At 47.5% G+C, this 16,299-nt stretch overlaps 1 protein-coding gene across 5 annotated transcripts in view; it reads left to right on the forward strand.

Moving 5' to 3' along the window:
• exoc6 (exocyst complex component 6) overlaps positions 1 to 3,097 on the forward strand; it is a 204,938-nt gene extending 201,841 nt beyond the window's left edge. For all 5 annotated transcript variants that reach the window (XM_087999000.1, XM_043712483.2, XM_043712488.2 and 2 more), the window contains one exon: positions 1,870 to 3,097. In XM_087999000.1, coding sequence (XP_087855126.1) covers positions 1,870 to 2,002 — 133 coding nt within the window. In that variant the 3' untranslated portion in view covers positions 2,003 to 3,097. The remainder of the gene's footprint in view (positions 1 to 1,869) is intronic.
• The last annotated feature ends 13,202 nt before the right edge of the window (positions 3,098 to 16,299 follow it).

A 16,299-nucleotide genomic window follows, 5' to 3' on the forward strand; every position in this document is an offset into this window, starting at 1 on the left:
GGACCAGTTTGGGCCAAAGGGTCTCCGTGCTGCAGGATTCTGACTTCCTGTAAATCACATGACTGGTAACAACTGTTTGCTTGGAGCTGTTTTGAGCAGTGATTGATTTGGAGAGGTCTTTGATCTATCTGGTTCAGTTGAAAGACAGTCTTCTAAGAACAAGCTTCCCAGCTGATCTTATTTTTGAAAACAAAATCCTCCTCTTCAGTTCAGGTTGAAACTACTTCTCTCTTTTGAAACAGAGTGAATTTACATTTCAAGATGATATTTCCTAAGCAAGCAATGTCCACAAGACTTCAGAAAATGTGAAATTAAGTGACTTAACCACACCAGCAAGAATATTGGAACAGCAGGCATTAGAACATTCTATTCCTTCTCCTTTTGCCTTTAAGATTAACTCATTGGCCAAAGGTTTTTAAAACATTTTGTACATATTTGGAGATCTAAGCATTCATATTAATGTATATTAACCAATTATTCCATCTTTATTGAAAGATTTATGATCAAAACAAAAACTGTTAAATCCAAATCTTGATGATTTTTGCTTAAATCTAGCTATAAATATATTTCATTGTCATCTTTGTAAATGGTGTAAGTATTTTTATGTTGTGATCTATGAGTAACGGGATTACAATGGTGCATTCCTCCAGCCCTGGGTGCAACAGCATCAACTTAAGCTGGGAATAAATCTTGTGACTCTCTTAACCTTTCCATAGCTTCTAATTCACGCATCATATAAATGTACCAAAGTGACCACAGTTTCTTACATGTGATTTAACCGAGGTCTCATGCAAAGATAAGATTGCATTTATGTTCATTAACCTCATTAATTGTACCTCATACTACTTTTTGCTTTGGCTACAGCTTCTCTGCATTAGTCCTGTGCAAATGAATAGTTATGGGTGTGTTGTGGCTCAATGGTCTATAATGCTTTATTGAAAGCAAGTTATTTTCAACAAAGTAAATTCTGAAATTCTTAAATTCTTAATAGATTTCAGTTCCCAGTCTTAACTAAATGATCCAGATTGGGAACTACATTGAGTGGCAACCAGTAAAATCTGATCAGCTGAGAGTGAATATTTGTCACCTGTAAGCACAGCTGGTGGAGTAAGGCCAGTGGAGCCGGTACACAAGGCACCTTATCTCTCTGAATCTAGAAGGCACGCTGGTATTTAGCATGAGGTTTTATAATGAGCTCATGGGAATCAGAGATAGATGTGTTTATTTACTACTCTTCTGAAATGTGCAACCCTGTAACCTTCTAATGTAATTGCTGCAACTTGTCAGTTGTCTCAAAAGTCGCATCAATTCCTCAGCTTGTACTAAGATACAGAAACTTGGCACGCGTGACCAAAGGTTTAATCAGAGGTAAGATTTACAGAGCATTTAGGAGGAGAGAGGTTTGCAGAGGAAATTCCCAACACTTTTTCTATGGTCATGATAGCTTAAAGGCTCAACCACCAGTGGAGGAGCAAGAAAATTGAGGATCTGGAAGAAGCCAAAACTGAGAGAATGCACAGTTCTTTAAGATCTCTAGAGCTGTCATAGAGGCATAAAGATTTGAATGCATGGGTGATCATTTTAAATTTAAGTTGCTACATCAGCAAACATGGGGTTGATGGGTGTACATGAAATGGGCAGGAAAGTTTTAGATAAGCTGAAGTTTACAAGGTTTGAGATCTGGGAGCCATGCTTTATACTCTTTAACATGTACTATACCAGGTCCAAATACAGAGTAGTGTTCATTTCTACTTGTTTCGGCGAATGGAGAGCTGTTTTATTAATAGCTTTATGATATGTAATAGATTTATTTGATATTCAGAAAGACTTGGAAGCTATATATACAAATGTGGTTTATTTCTTTTGCAGAATGAAAGAGACAAACAAAAAGAACAATATATTTTCTCAGTTCAGAAAAAATGACCGTGACAAGCAGAAACTGATTGAGACAGTCGTGAAACAACTGCGTAGTTTGGTGAATGGTATGGCCCAACACACATAAGACTGTTGTCCTGATTATATTATTGCTAGCCTGTATCAGTCTTCAGCCAGCATTCACATACAACAGACTGCCAAAAGACTTTCTTAAGGATGAGACTGCATCAAGTACAGAATGAATCATTCAGGAATGTAAAGGGTAGAGTGGAATAAAAGTAAGAGAAATGGGTGGCAACTCTTTTGTATGTATTTTTCAAAATATGCAGAATTTGGTGTGTTGAGATTTTGAGTACGTGCAATGGCCTTTACTCAATACCAGAAATGTTTGTCATGTTTCAAAACAACTGGAAAAATGAACTAGAAAGCTAAAAACTAGAGAATATTCTCAATTGTTGGGCAGTATCAACACAGAAGAAGTTGGATTGGATAAGTTAATATTTCACACAAGTTTTTACTAGTTGCAGCTGCAGTATCACTTTGCTTTAGTCTAGCATAACACTGTGCTCTCTCATTTTGTGCAATGGGTCAAAGGTGACATTACTTACTAAATAATTTTTTAAAAATTAGCCATGGTGTTCCAATCTTGCATACAGAGTTGGCTGTTGTTTCTGTTTTACTTTTTTTATTAAACAGATATTTTGTATGTTTTACCATTGTTGGGTTAATGTTCAGTCTAACTTGGTTTTCATTATTCACATTGTGAAAAAATGTTCAGGACTGTTTTATTCACATTACAGATGTCACTGCACAAAAATTTTGTATTTTTGATTTTTACTCAGGGCTGTACTATGTGAATTTTGTTGGGTATTTTGCAGAAATATAAAAATGAACTTGAAGCACTAGCCTGTAGCAATCACAAGTGATATGAAATTACTTTTGATCTGCTTCAGCATATTTCCCTTCTTTCTGTTTGATACATTTCACGTGAGACGTAGACTATTGATGAATAATGATGCTGGTTTTGTTTTGATTGTTCCTCTGCACTCCCAATAGGAAATGTAGTGTATAGTTGTCTTCACTATCTTACTGTATGACCTCTTTGTTGACTCCTATTTGTAAGACAGGCAAAAATGAAGGAAATTTAATTATGTAAATTGATCAATTGCAGTACTTTATTCTTACTCTGTAATAAAAGTAACCCTGAGCACTTTTTAATTGCTATTTTCTGAAGTCTCAATTTTATTTCCCTCATTGGGTACTAACATTATTTTAAAGGTGATGTGGAATTAATGGTGTATTTTCAAATTATACTAATTAAAACCTTGTGTTTGCTGTTTTGATTGAAGCATCTATGAATCACCTCACCCTGGAGTTGTTCAGGGAGAGGTGGGCGCTGCAGGGAGTGGAGTACATCATTTCTCCCTCCAACTCTATTTTGATTTAGTCCCTACCCTCCCCCTCACTGTTTTGATCACACAGCACTGTCCTTTGATGTGAAGGGCAGTGTTTGTCATTGACCACCCGGGTGTTTTCCTATCTTCCTGGTGGTGGAACTTGAATAAAGATTTGTGCACTTTGTGTCTTTCACTGTGTCTCACACCTGCACACACATACACCATGGGTGCTGGGGAAAAATAAGCACTACCACACTTAGATGGTAGTGTGGGGGTTAAAAAAGGGAAAAAAAGAAGAAAAAAAAATCACCTCAATGTGTTGCATATAACCCTCTCGTGTAAGATTCACTCATGAATGCTTCCAATTCAACATGATTCTTCATGGCAACCGGACTCAACAGAATATTTTTCATTTATTTATGGATTGTAGGTGTTGCTGACTGGGCCAGCATTTATTGCCCACTTCCAGTTGACCTTGAAGGTGTGGTGGCCTACCTTGAACTACTGCAATCCATGTGCGATAGATACATCCGCAACATTGTCACAGGCAGAGGTCCAAACTTTTAACCCAGTGACCGTGAAGAAACGAGGATATATTTCCATGTCTGGATGGTGACCGGCTTGGAGAAGAACTTGCAAGGGTTGATATTCCCATGTAGCTGCTGCCATTGTCCTGGAGGACTTGGAGATGGCCAAGAGGTGACATGAATGGTTTCCCAGAATCACAATTGTCTGTCTTTGTGCTAGGTATGACTCCAACCAGTGGAGACTTCTCCCTTGATTCCCGTTATCTCTAATTTTGCCAGGGTTCCTTGATACCAAGGATGTGTATTTTTGTGTAGAATCTCTACAGTGTGGAAGCAGGCTATTTGGTTAATTAAGTCCACATCGACTCTCCGCAGAGCATTCCACCACCGCGCCCCCCCCCCCGCCCCCGCAAACCAAATTCATGTAATTCCATGACTTATCCACCTAGTCTGCACATCCCTGGCCACTATGCACAATTTAGCATAGCCAATCCACCTAACATGCACATCTTTGCACTGTAGGAGGAAACCCACGCAAACACTGGGAAAATGTGCAAACTCCACACACACACAACCCCCCCAGGCTGGAATCAAAGCTGGGTCCTTGTGAGGCAGCAGTGCTAACTACCAAGCCACTGTGCTGCCCTTAATGTCAAGGACAGTGACTCCTCTGACCTCACCTCTGGAGTTCAGCTCTTTTCTCTGTTTGGGTCAAGGTTGCAATGAAGTCAGAAATTGAGTGGCCTTGGTGGAGCCCAAACTAAAGACCCCTCCCACTGCTTTACTGATGGTCAGGAATAAACTGGGGGACAGAAATTGACCAGATTGTTTTCTGTCCTGCTTATTGTGTACATAATACGTCTGAGCAATCTCTCCTATCAGATGCTGTTCTTGTTGCTGTACTGAAACTGCTTAACTGAGATGGCAGTAAATTCTGGAACAGACCTTTCCAGGACAATTGCAGGAAATATAGCAAGGCTCATAGCTTTTGCAGTATCCAATGCTGTCAGCCATTTCTTGATACCACATGGAGTGAATTGAATTGGCTAAAGAGGGCATCAATGATGCTAGAGAGCTCTGGAGGTGACAGCGATGGATTAATTCAATTGAATGGTTTCCTCGGTAATTTCAGAGTCGACCACATTGCTGTAAACCATACCTGTCAGACCAGGTAAGGACAGCTGTTTCCGTTCCTGCAAGGGCATTAGTGAACCAGATGTGTTTTGTTATCATTTTGTGGTTATTAGAATTTTAATTCCAAATTGTATTGGATTCAAATTTAACAATGTGCTGTGGTGGAATTAGAACCTGTGTCACTCGAGCATTACCTCAGTCATTGGAATGCTAGTCCAGAGACCCATTTGTCTTGATGTTTGCTACCTAAACGAAACAAGTCATGTTTAATGTGTAGGTAAAATGTTTTTTTAAAAAGGAAAATATACCAGTAAATGAATTCAAGGAAGTAAGATTATTCCAAGATTCAGACAGCATTATGGATCAACTTGGCATAATGCTGCCTGTTTCATACCTGTTGAGTGCTTTTATTTCTTCTTGCAATTCTCTGTATCCCTTTTTTTTGGTGGGTTTTAAAAGAACTCAACAGAGGCTGGTATCCTGTCACCCAGTCCCCGTTTTATTTACATGTGCATTGTACATGACACTGGTCCAGCTCCCTCAGAGCCAGCTCTGAGTGAACAGAACCTATGACACTCCTGTATCCCTTTATTACGGAAGGACCTGGTAATTGATGTAGAGAATTATTTTGTACTGCCAAGTCTGCTTTGCTCTCTGGCATTATAATTCCATTAAAAGTTAGCAACAAGCCTTGGGGCAATCAATATTGTGCTAATATGTTTTAAAGTTCACATTTACATTTTAAGAAATGTTTCTGAATATACTGATGCACAGGATACAATCATATACTTTATTAAATGTGTTTTTTAAAAAAACCAAAACATTTGATTGAATATTACAGAATTTACAGCATGTTTCACTCAATACAACTGTATTAATTGTTTTATTACTTATAAAATAAGTTCCACGTACGGTATAAAGCCCAAACAAAACTTGGAAGTTCAATTTGGAAGTAGCCAAAAATAAGATTTTTTTTTTCAAATCAATACACCATGTCCCATTCTGGGGGTGCCTCAATATATTTTCAATCCTCTTGATTCACAATTTACCTTAATTGTAAGACACACGCTGAGGGCTATATTATCGAGAGGCTTTAGGCAGTGATCTTTTTGCATTGTGTTACTGCAGCAGCTGCCCAGATTTTGTGTGTGTGTGTGTGTGTGTCAACACAATTCTGGATCTTGGAATATGCCAGTCAGGAAAATCGGAGGTCAATCCTTTACAATGGAAGTCCAGAAAGTTTCAGCCAGACCAAAATGTTGATAGTCCTCCAGCTGCAATAGAGGCTTGCTTCTGTGTATCTCTGGGAACAGTCTGTAGAGTAGTCTTGTGTTGTGGAGCTGCTTTGGATGAACCTTGACTTAAACGGTTGTATCTCTCGACATATCAGCTGGTTCCCTCATCAGAAAATGATGGCTGGTGGTGGTTTAACCTGAGGGTCACCATCCCTCTGGCAAGGGGAGAGGTTGAGAAGGAGAATCCTTCATGGTGACCTCAGCTGGTGTAGGAATTGAATGCGGGGAGAAAGTGAGGGCTGCAGATGCTGGAGATCAGAGCTGAAAATGTGTTGCTGGAAAAGCGCAGCAGGTCAGGCAGCATCCAAGGAACAGGAGAATTGACGTTTTGGGCATAAGCCCAAACTGTTGATGTAAATGGCTTGCTGACCATCAATATAACTACTTAGGCTGGTTGTATACAATTTTTTTTCAAGGCAAAAAATCAAAACATTTGGCAACTGATGATATGCTTCCATGTTGAATCCTCCCAACTAGTGACAGAGGAAGTCTTTGAGAACTCTAATGTGGCGCACTGTCCCACAGCTACTCCCAATGTATTTCTTTTTATGCTGTAATCTTTCATGGGCTAATTGTTTTACTACTTGCATCGATTTTTCACTCTGTCCTTTGTTTCTGTGTCCCACAACCTTGACTCGATCTCCCCAAAGTTCCCGTTCTCTCATCATTCCAACCACACATACCTTGGCTTGGGTTCCACTCTCTGAACATGTCTCTTGAACAATAGGCAATAGAACACTGTTCCTTTGCCATTGATATGTCTTTTTCAAAATCCCTTCAAAATTTAAAATTGGGAAGGCATTGTGGTACAGTGTTTAGCCCTGCTGCCTCAGTGCCAGGGACCAGGCTTAATTCCAATGTTGGGTGACTGTGTGGCATTTGCACACTCTCCCCTGTCTGCATGGTTTTACTCTGGGTTCTCTGGTTTCCTCCCACACTCCAGGTGGGTAGGCCATTGCAAATAATGTCCAGGGAACTGCTGGCTAGGTGTATTGGCCACGGTTAATGCGGGGTTATGGGGACTGGGTGGGATGCTCTTCGGAAGGTTGATGTAGACTTGATGGACTGATTGGCCTTTTTCTGTACTGTAGGGATTCGATGATTCGTTACAACAATGCATGTCTCTTCCTGTGTTTAATTGAACTATTCTGTGCTATTTGAGATTTCTTTTCAACTTTTTTAGAAAAGCAAGATACAAAAATCTATCATGTTTATTAAATTTTAAAAATTAATGGAGTTTGAAACTCAGTGGATATGAAGACCTCACAAATCTCTTCCGAAGGGTCTGTTTCCATGCTCTACATCTCTATGACTCTATAATCAAATAATTATTTGAATTTTAAAAACTACCAAAGATAAAATAGTGTTAATACTGAAACCTTTACAGAATTCTCAAAATCAAACAAATATAAAAGTAAAAATAGTGATGCTATTTTTACATTCTTTGGGTTGCTTTCTGGGTATTAAGTGATACAAAAATACAGTGAACCTTGTAATCTGCTTCATTTGACTGTATTTTAATTCTTCACATACATTTATCACTACATTTTAAAACCACACAAATTCATTTTCAAGTTGCATTCCCAATCCAAAAGCTAATGATATTAGTAGGACTAACTTCCCTGTTGTCTCAAAAATTCTCTGTCTTGATGTAGGAACTTTTCTTAATAGTGCAAGTAAGTTTGCAACGATTGAATATTGGGTTTCAAATGAATTGTCCACAGTTTATTTGATGTCTTTCTTTTGAACTATCGATGAAGTGGCATGTGTCCTTGTACTGTCAACTTGAAGATTAAGGTTGCAGGAATGGCTCCCTAAAAGAGTTTCTAAAATTATTAAAAATAGATCAACTGCAGAGAAGGCTAAAATTAGTCAGCATGTATGATTTTAAACATAAGTTAGTTTTGAAGAGCTAAGGCCTTGAATCACACTTGGAATGGTTTCTGGTAGTACTGGCAGGAAGGAGAGAAGTTGGCTTTTAGTAAGTAATAGGTGTGAAGTCTTTAATGTGCTAACCACTGCCTCTTGTTGCCTACAATACGATCTAAATCCATAAAAGACCATCTGCATGTTTTGACCATCAATAACTCTGGCCCCGCTACCACTCAGTGGTTAGCACTGCTGCCTCACAGCGCCAGGGACCCGGGTTCGATTCCACCGTCGGGCGAGTGTTTGCACGTTCGCCCTGTGTCTACGCTGGTTTCTCCTCTCAGTCCAAAGATGTGCAGGTGAGGTGAATTGGTCGTGCTAAATTGCCCATAGAGTTAGGTGCATTGGTCTGGGTGAACAAAGTTAAAAATCACACAACACCAGGTTATAGTCCAACAGGTTTAATTGGCAGCACTAGCTCTCGGAACGACGCTCCTTAGTCAATTCATTGGTCTGGGTGGGTCACTCTTCGGAGGATCGGTGTGGACTAGTTGGGTCGAAGGGCGTGTGTCCAGACTGGAGGGAATTTAATCTGATCTAAAGAAACTGATGGTAAAAATTTTTGTTTGCAGATTATTATTTTACTGAATCGTTAGTTCCTACTGGGCTTTCTTCCCTTCCAACTCCATTTTGATTTAGCCCCTTGTCCCCCATTACATTTGATGGTCTATATCGCCCTTAGTGGACTTTGCGTGTAAATTATTCAGTCAGAAACATGGGTGATTTACTGGTGGTGGTGGTTAATAGATTTCTTTTTTAAAAATGGGTAATTTAGTGATATCAGAAAGTAGTTGTGTGTGAGAGTACTTTGGATGTAAATAAATATATATATAACAATATATAACAATCTAGAATATAAGAGGATGGTTTCGTTTTTTCAAAAAGAAAACCTCTGGCGGTATTGCCAAGATAAAAAAGCTCTTGTTTTGCTTCAGTAAACAAGCTTTACAATGTTTCAATAACAAGAAGAATGGCATAAACGTGTCTGCCTCACTGCAGGTTCAGAAACCAGTCTAGCACTGTGTGTGTGTGTGTGTGGCCTGAAGGCTCACTCCGCTTGATGAGTGTCTGCAGGAAAGAAATGTCTCCGCAAAAAACAACAGTGTAATAGAGTGCTCCCCCCCTAATCCCTGGCGGCTGTTTGTTTTCTGTGCTGTGGTCGGATGGTATCGGCTCATGTCCGGTAATTCTCGAGAGAACCTGCGAAAGCCGAGGAGAGAGCGCATTCCCAAACCGGCAGCAGATTGGGAAAGCTGAATGGCCCGGCCGGTACTTTGACCCAAAGATGAAACAAGCCGACTGTTAATTGGTGCTGAAGGAAAATCCCAGAGAGAGAGAGAGAAGAAAAGCAGGGGAGGATCGAATCCGTTGCATTTCTCCCCAGCCACGGGAGAGCTCTTCTGTTGTAAAATAAACCTTTCCTTCCGAGTGGATTAGACTGAAAATACCCAGATTTCTCCAGTTTATATAGGGCGGTATTACTTGGGGTTTTTTGGTTAAAAAGGCTGAATAAAACAAAACTTTTTAATAGAATCCCTACAGTAGAGAAACAGGCCCTTCGGCCCAACAAGTCCACCTAGACCAATTCCCCCTCCCCTATACTTACACCTGACTAACCCGGACATCCTTGAACACTGTGGGCAATTTAGCATGGCCAGGTCACCTAACCTGCCCATCTTTGTGACTGTGAAAGGAAAAGGAAACTCACGCAGACACGGGGAGAATGTGTAAGCTCCACACAGTCACCCGAGGCTGGGCTCGAACCTCGGACCCTGGTGCTGTAAGGCGGCAGTGCTAACCACTGAGCCGCCCACGGAACTCTCTTAAAGAGAATAAGTCTTGTGTTGTTGATTAATAAAGTCTATTTGATCAGATTTTTAAAACGAGTCGGTGTATCGTGATTTTTTTTAAAAGCAAAGTGTGCTGTTTCCATTCGGTAGTTCACAGGTAACAGTGTAGTTGGGGATTGATGTGGATTCCTGGGGGAAGTGATGCTAAAGGAGTTACTGTTGTAACGAATTCACTTGAGTACAGTTCTCCCGCCGCCCCGGGAAAGGGTTGTGTGCGGTATGTGTTAATGCTGGAAATGAGTTACACGCGCAGTTCCCTCAAATGCAAGGACTCGGAAGCTTATGCAATGAAGGTACGCGGTGGCACATGCCCAGGACTCTCCTCGGCTGGGAGACTGAATGGGAACCGGGCAAGCGTCTCGAAATAAGGCTCGCAGCTCCAGAATATGACATTTCTGTGCGACTGAGAACAAAGGTAACACCCTGCACGGCCAACTCGGGATGTAAACGGATGGCATATTCGTGTTTAAACCTGCATTTGTGGCCAATTGATCCCGTTATATTTGCTGTGCGTGGCTGATCTGACAAAGTGGGCTCGGATGTTACCGTGAATATTCCCTGCTGGTTGTTTAATTAAACAGCTTTGAGAAAATGGTCACGATGTTTCAGCCAGAGACAGCCAAGACCAAGAAAGTGTGCCGTTAGCCGCAATACACGAAACTGGTCAGGATGTTAATTCAGAAGCCATATAATTCTAAGTCCTTAGGTTTCTAAAACAAAAGGTGCATTTCAGTTCCCCTGGACAAGTTTTATTCTAACTTTACAAATACTATTTAATACAAGGCCTGTTAATTACTGTTGCTATGTGGAGTTAAATGCATTTGAGGGGGAAGCAAAAAATAAATACATCCCATGTTAATAATTCCGCCAGCTCATGTCCTGTGCCGTGTCTGTATGTTCCATGAACTGTTTAAATAGGCGTGGGACTCCCTGCAAGGGAGTCTCCTGGAAGGGGATTGACACTATTTGAAGGCTTAAGCTATTTTCAAAGAATGATAACTGATTCAATTGATTTTTAATTGCTTTGGTTTGGAAAAGCTGCCTCCCCGAAATCCAGAAAACGATTTATCAGGAGGGCTTTCTGGAGGTGAGCCGAGATTTAAAGAAAAAAACCCTCATCTCCAGAGGGTCTCGCTGCTTTTCTTTCTGCTAAAGGGCCAGTTTCGAACTGGCAGGTGTCTTCACTATCCAGCCGGGACTAAATGATAAGATACACCTGGAACTGAAGGCCGTTCCATTCCAGGAAATTGCTGATCAATTTATCAAAGTGATGAAGATGTTCACAGTATAGAACAGAACCTGGACCATAGACTTGGCATATCAACAGGCTCGGCAGAATCTGTACACTGCCGCCTGGTTTGGGATGTGTCAAGTTCTGTTTATTTCTAGGAAATAAATTTGATTTTGAAAAGTCTCAGCGTCTGTAAGCCATAAAAATAATAACTTACAAACAGTAACTAGCGGACTTTCTGCTTTACGTAGCATTTTAAGGATTTAGAAGCATAAGAGGCGCACAGTTGGTGGTCTAGGATTGTTATAAAGACAACCCCCCATTGCGGATAATTAAATCCCAAACTACTCCAACCACTGCTTGGGAGAAAGCAAACAAATGTGGGCAAGAGGAACTATGTTACAAGGTGAAAATAATGATGTGGTGAAAAGGAAATCTTCTGCAACTAAGTAGCGAACGTGGCAGCGAGCAACCAGGGCCTGGTCAGAACTGGGACAGTCACCTCCCAGTCAGCAATGAACAGCTATGCCCTGAATCTCATTGATTCACTAACACGATATCAAATACCTACCATGCAGCAAAGAAAAATACCGGAAGCAGCTTAACATTAGGATTTTGAAGTTTATAAACAAGAGTAAAGTAATAATGTAGTTTGCACTGGAGATTGTTTCTGCTGGTCAATATTTTAACACCTGCCGCCGCAGTATTGCCTGGTCCTTAGCTGCAGTTCATTTCCACTCCGAGTCGGTGACTTCCAAGGGCCTCTATTTTAGATTTTATTTTGTACTGAGTAATTTAATCAGTATAAATCAGTATAAATAATTTATACGAATTATTTCTGTAAGCAATTCAATCGGATAATTAGAATTGGAGAGGTAACACGCTGTCATACTTAACAACTTCCTGGTTGAGTTTTATGAAAGTTAGGGCCATTGCTGACGTTAGATCCACAGGTATTCCCCCTTTTTAGATTATACACAACAGCGAGAATACGATTTTAGATGGGGGGGGTGGGGAGGGTGTGTGTGTGGGGGGGTGGGGAGGGTGTGTGTGAGGAGGGATGAGGGGTGTGTGTGGTGAGGGATGTGTGTGGGGGGGTGAGGGGTGTGTGTGGGAGGGTGAGGGGTGTGTGTGGGGGGGTGAGGGGTGTGTGTGGGGGGGTGAGGAGTGTGGGGGGGTGAGGGGTGTGTGTGGGAGGGTGAGGGGTGTGTGTGGGGGGGGTGAGGGGTGTGTGTGGGGGGGTGAGGGGTGTGGGGGGTGAGGGGTGTGTGTGGGGGGGTGAGGGGTGTGGGGGGTGAGGGGTGTGTGTGTGTGGTGAGGGGTGAGTGTGGTGAGGGGTGTGTGTGTGGGGAGGTGAGGGGTGTGTGTGGTGCGGGATGTGTGTGGTGAGGGGTGTGTGTGGGGGGGTGAGAGGTGTGTGTGTGTGGGGGGTGAGGGGTGTGTGTGTGTGGGGGGTGAGGGGTGTGTGTGTGGGGGGGGTGAGGGGTGTGTGTGTGTGTGGGGGGGTGAGGGGTGTGTGTGTGTGTGGGGGGGTGAGGGGTGTGTGTGTGTGTGGGGGGGTGAGGGGTGTGTGGGGGGTGAGGGGTGTGTGTGTGTGGGGGGTGAGGGGTGTGTGTGGGGGGTGAGGGGTGTGTGGGGGGGGGTGACGGGTGTGTGTGGGGGGGTGAGGGGTGTGTGTGGGGGGGTGAGGGGTGTGTGTGGGGGGGTGAGGTGTGTATGGGGGAGGGGTGTGTGTGGGGGGGGGGTGTATGGGGGGAGGGGTGTGTGTGGGGGGGTGTGTATGTGGGAGGGAGTGTATGTCGTGGGGTGAGGGGAGTGTGTGAGGAGCGTGTGTGGGGGGGATGAGGGGAGTGTGTGTGTGTGGGGGGTGAGGGGAGTGTGTGAGAGGTGTGTGTGGGGGTGAGGGGCGTGTGGGGGGTGAGGGGCGTGTGGGGGGGTGAGGAGGGTGGGGGGGGTGAGGGGTGTGTGTGGGGGGGGTGAGGGGTGTGTGTGGGGGGGTGAGGGGCGTGTGTGGGGGGGTGAGGGGTGTGTGTGGGGGGGGTGAGGTGTGTGTGTGGGGGGGGGTGAGGGGTGTGTGTGGGGGGGTGGGGGTGTATGTGGGGGGGGGTGAGGGTGTATGTGGGGGCGTGAGGGGTGTGTGTGGACGGGGGTGAGGGGTGTGTGTGGGGGTGAGGGGGTGTGTGTGGGGGTGAGGGGGTGTGGGGGGGTTGAGGGGTGTGTGTGTGTGGGGGGGGTGAGGGGTGTGTGTGTGGGGGGTGTGGGGGTGTTGAGGGGTGTGTGTGTGTGGGGGGGGTGAGGGATGTGTGTGTGGACGGAGTGAGGGGTGTGTGTGTGGGGGGGTTGAGGGGTGTGTGTGTGGGGGGGTGAGGGGTGTGTGTGTGGGGGGATGAGGGGTGTGTGGGGGGGTGATGGGTGTGTGTGGGGGGGTGAGGGGTGTGTGTGGGGGGGTGAGGGGTGTGTGTGGGGGGGTGAGGTGTGTATGGGGGGAGGGGTGTGTGTGGGGGTGTGTGTATGGGGGAGGGGTGTGTGGGGGGGTGTGTATGTGGGGGGGAGTGTGTGTGGTGGGGTGAGGGGAGTGTGTGAGGAGCGTTTGGGGGGGGTGAGGGGAGTGTGTGTGTGTGGGGGGTGAGGGGAGTGTGTGAGAGGTGTGTGTGGGGGTGAGGAGGGTGTGGGGGGGGTGAGGGGTGTGTGTGGGGGGGGTGAGGGGTGTGTGTGGGGGGTGTGAGGGGTGTGTGTGGGGGGGAGTGAGGTGTGTGTGTGTGGGGGGGTGAGGGGTGTCTGGGGGGGTGAGGGGGGGTGTGGGGGGGTGAGGGGGGTGTGGGGGGTGAGGGGAGTGTGTGAGAGGTGTGTGTGGGGGTGAGGGGGGTGTGGGGGGGGGTGACGGGAGTGTGTGAGAGGTGTGTGTGGGGGTGAGAGGCGTGTGGGGGGTGAGGGGCGTGTGCGGGGGTGAGGAGGGGGTAGGGGGGTGAGGGGAGTGTGTGGGGGGGTGAGGGGTGTGTGGGGGGGGTGAGGGGTGTGTGTGGGGGGGTGAGGGGTGTGTGTGGGGGGGTGAGGGGTGTGTGTGGGGGGAGTGAGGGGTGTGTGTGGGGGGGGTGAGGGGTGTGTGTGGGGGGTCGGGGTATGTGTGGGGGGGTGAGGGTGTATGTGGGGGGGTGAGGGTGTATGTGGGGGGGTGAGGGGTGTGTGTGGGGGGGTGTATGTGGGGGGGTGAGGGGTGTGTTTGGGGGGGTGAGAGGTGTGTGTGGGGGGGAGGGGTGTGTGTGGGGGGGTTGTGTACGTGGGGGGGAGTGTGTGTGGTGGGGTGAGGGGAGTGTGTGAGAGGTGTGTGTGGGGGTGAGGGGCGTGTGGGGGTGAGGGGCGTGTGGGGGTGAGGGGCGTGTGGGCGGGTGAGGGGAGTGTGTGGGGGGGGTGAGGGGTGTGTGTGGGGGAGGGTGAGGGGTGTGTGTGGGAGGTAGGGGTGTGTGTGGGGGGGGTAGGGGTGTGTGTGGGGGGGTGAGGGTGTATGTGGGGGGTGAGGGTGTATGTGGGGGGGTGAGGGGGGTGTGTGGGGGGGTGAGGGGGGTGAGGGGGTGTGGGGGGGTTGAGGGGTGTGTGTGTGTGGGGTGGTGAGGGGTGTGTGTGTGTGGGGGGGGTGAGGGGTGTGTGTGTGTGGGGGGGGAGTGAGGGGTGTGTGTGGGGGGATGTGGGGGTGTTGAGGGGTGTGGGGGTGTGGGGGGGGGTGAGGGGTGTGTGTGGGGGGGTGAGGGGCGTGTGTGGGGGGTGAGGGGTGTGTGTTAGGGGGGTGAGGTGTGTGTGTGTGGGGGGGGTGAGGTGTGTGTGTGTGGGGGGGGTGAGGGGTGTGTGTGGGGGGGTGGGGGTGTATGTGGGGGGGGTGAGGGTGTATGTGGGGGCGTGAGGGGTGTGTGTGGGGGGGTGAGGGGTGTGTGTGGGGGTGAGGGGGTGTGGGGGGGTTGAGGGGTGTGTGTGGGGGTGAGGGGGTGTGTGTGGGGGTGAGGGGGTGTGGGGGGGTTGAGGGGTGTGTGTGTGTGTGGGGGGGGTGAGGGGTGTGTGTGGGGGGGGTGAGGGGTGTGTGTGTGGGGGGTGTGGGGGTGTTGAGGGGTGTGTGTGTGTGGGGGGGGTGAGGAATGTGTGTGTGGGCGGAGTGAGGGGTGTGTGTGTGGGGGGGTTGAGGGGTGTGTGTGAGGGGGGGTGAGGGGTGTGTGTGTGGGGGGATGAGGGGTGTGTGTGGGGGGGTGACGGGTGTGTGTGGGGGGGTGAGGGGTGTGTGTGGGGGGGTGAGGGGTGTGTGTGGGGGGGTGAGGTGTGTATGGGGGAGGGGTGTGTGTGGGGGTGTGTGTATGGGGGAGGGGTGTGTGGGGGGGTGTGTATGTGGGGGGGAGTGTGTGTGGTGGGGTGAGGGGAGTGTGTGAGGAGCGTTTGGGGGGGTGAGGGGAGTGTGTGTGTGTGGGGGGTGAGGGGAGTGTGTGAGAGGTGTGTGTGGGGGTGAGGGGCGTGTGGGAGTGAGGGGCGTGTGGGGGGGTGAGGAGGGTGTGGGGGGGTGAGGGGTGTGTGTGGGGGGGGTGAGGGGTGTGCGTGGGGGGGTGAGAGAGGTGTGTGTGTGGGGGGGGTGAGGTGTGTGTGGGGGGGTGAGGGGGGTGTGGGGGGGTGAGGGGAGTGTGTGAGAGGTGTGTGTGGGGGTGAGGGGGGTGTGGGGGAGGTGAGGAGGGTGTGGGGGGGTGAGGGGAATGTGTGAGAGGTGTGTGTGGGGGTGAGGGGCGTGTGGGGGGGTGAGGAGGGGTTAGGGGGGTGAGGGGAGTGTGTGGGGGGGGTGAGGGGTGTGTGGGGGGGGTGAGGGTTGTGTGTGGGGGGGTGAGGGGTGTGTGTGGGGGGTGAGGGGTGTGTGTGGGGGGGATGAGGGGTGTGTGTGGGGGGGGTGAGGGGTGTGTGTGGGGGGTAGGGGTATGTGTGGGGGGGTGAGGGTGTATGTGGGGGGTGAGGGTGTATGTGGGGGGGGTGAGGGTGTGTGTGGGGGGTGTGTGGGGGGTGAGGGGTGTGTTTGGGGGGGTGAGAGGTGTGTGTGGG

Source organism: Chiloscyllium plagiosum, unplaced genomic scaffold, assembly GCF_037043375.1.
Source record: "Chiloscyllium plagiosum isolate Xiang-an unplaced genomic scaffold, Cpla_swu_hap1 HiC_scaffold_22, whole genome shotgun sequence".
Classification (NCBI taxonomy): Eukaryota; Metazoa; Chordata; class Chondrichthyes; order Orectolobiformes; family Hemiscylliidae; genus Chiloscyllium; species Chiloscyllium plagiosum.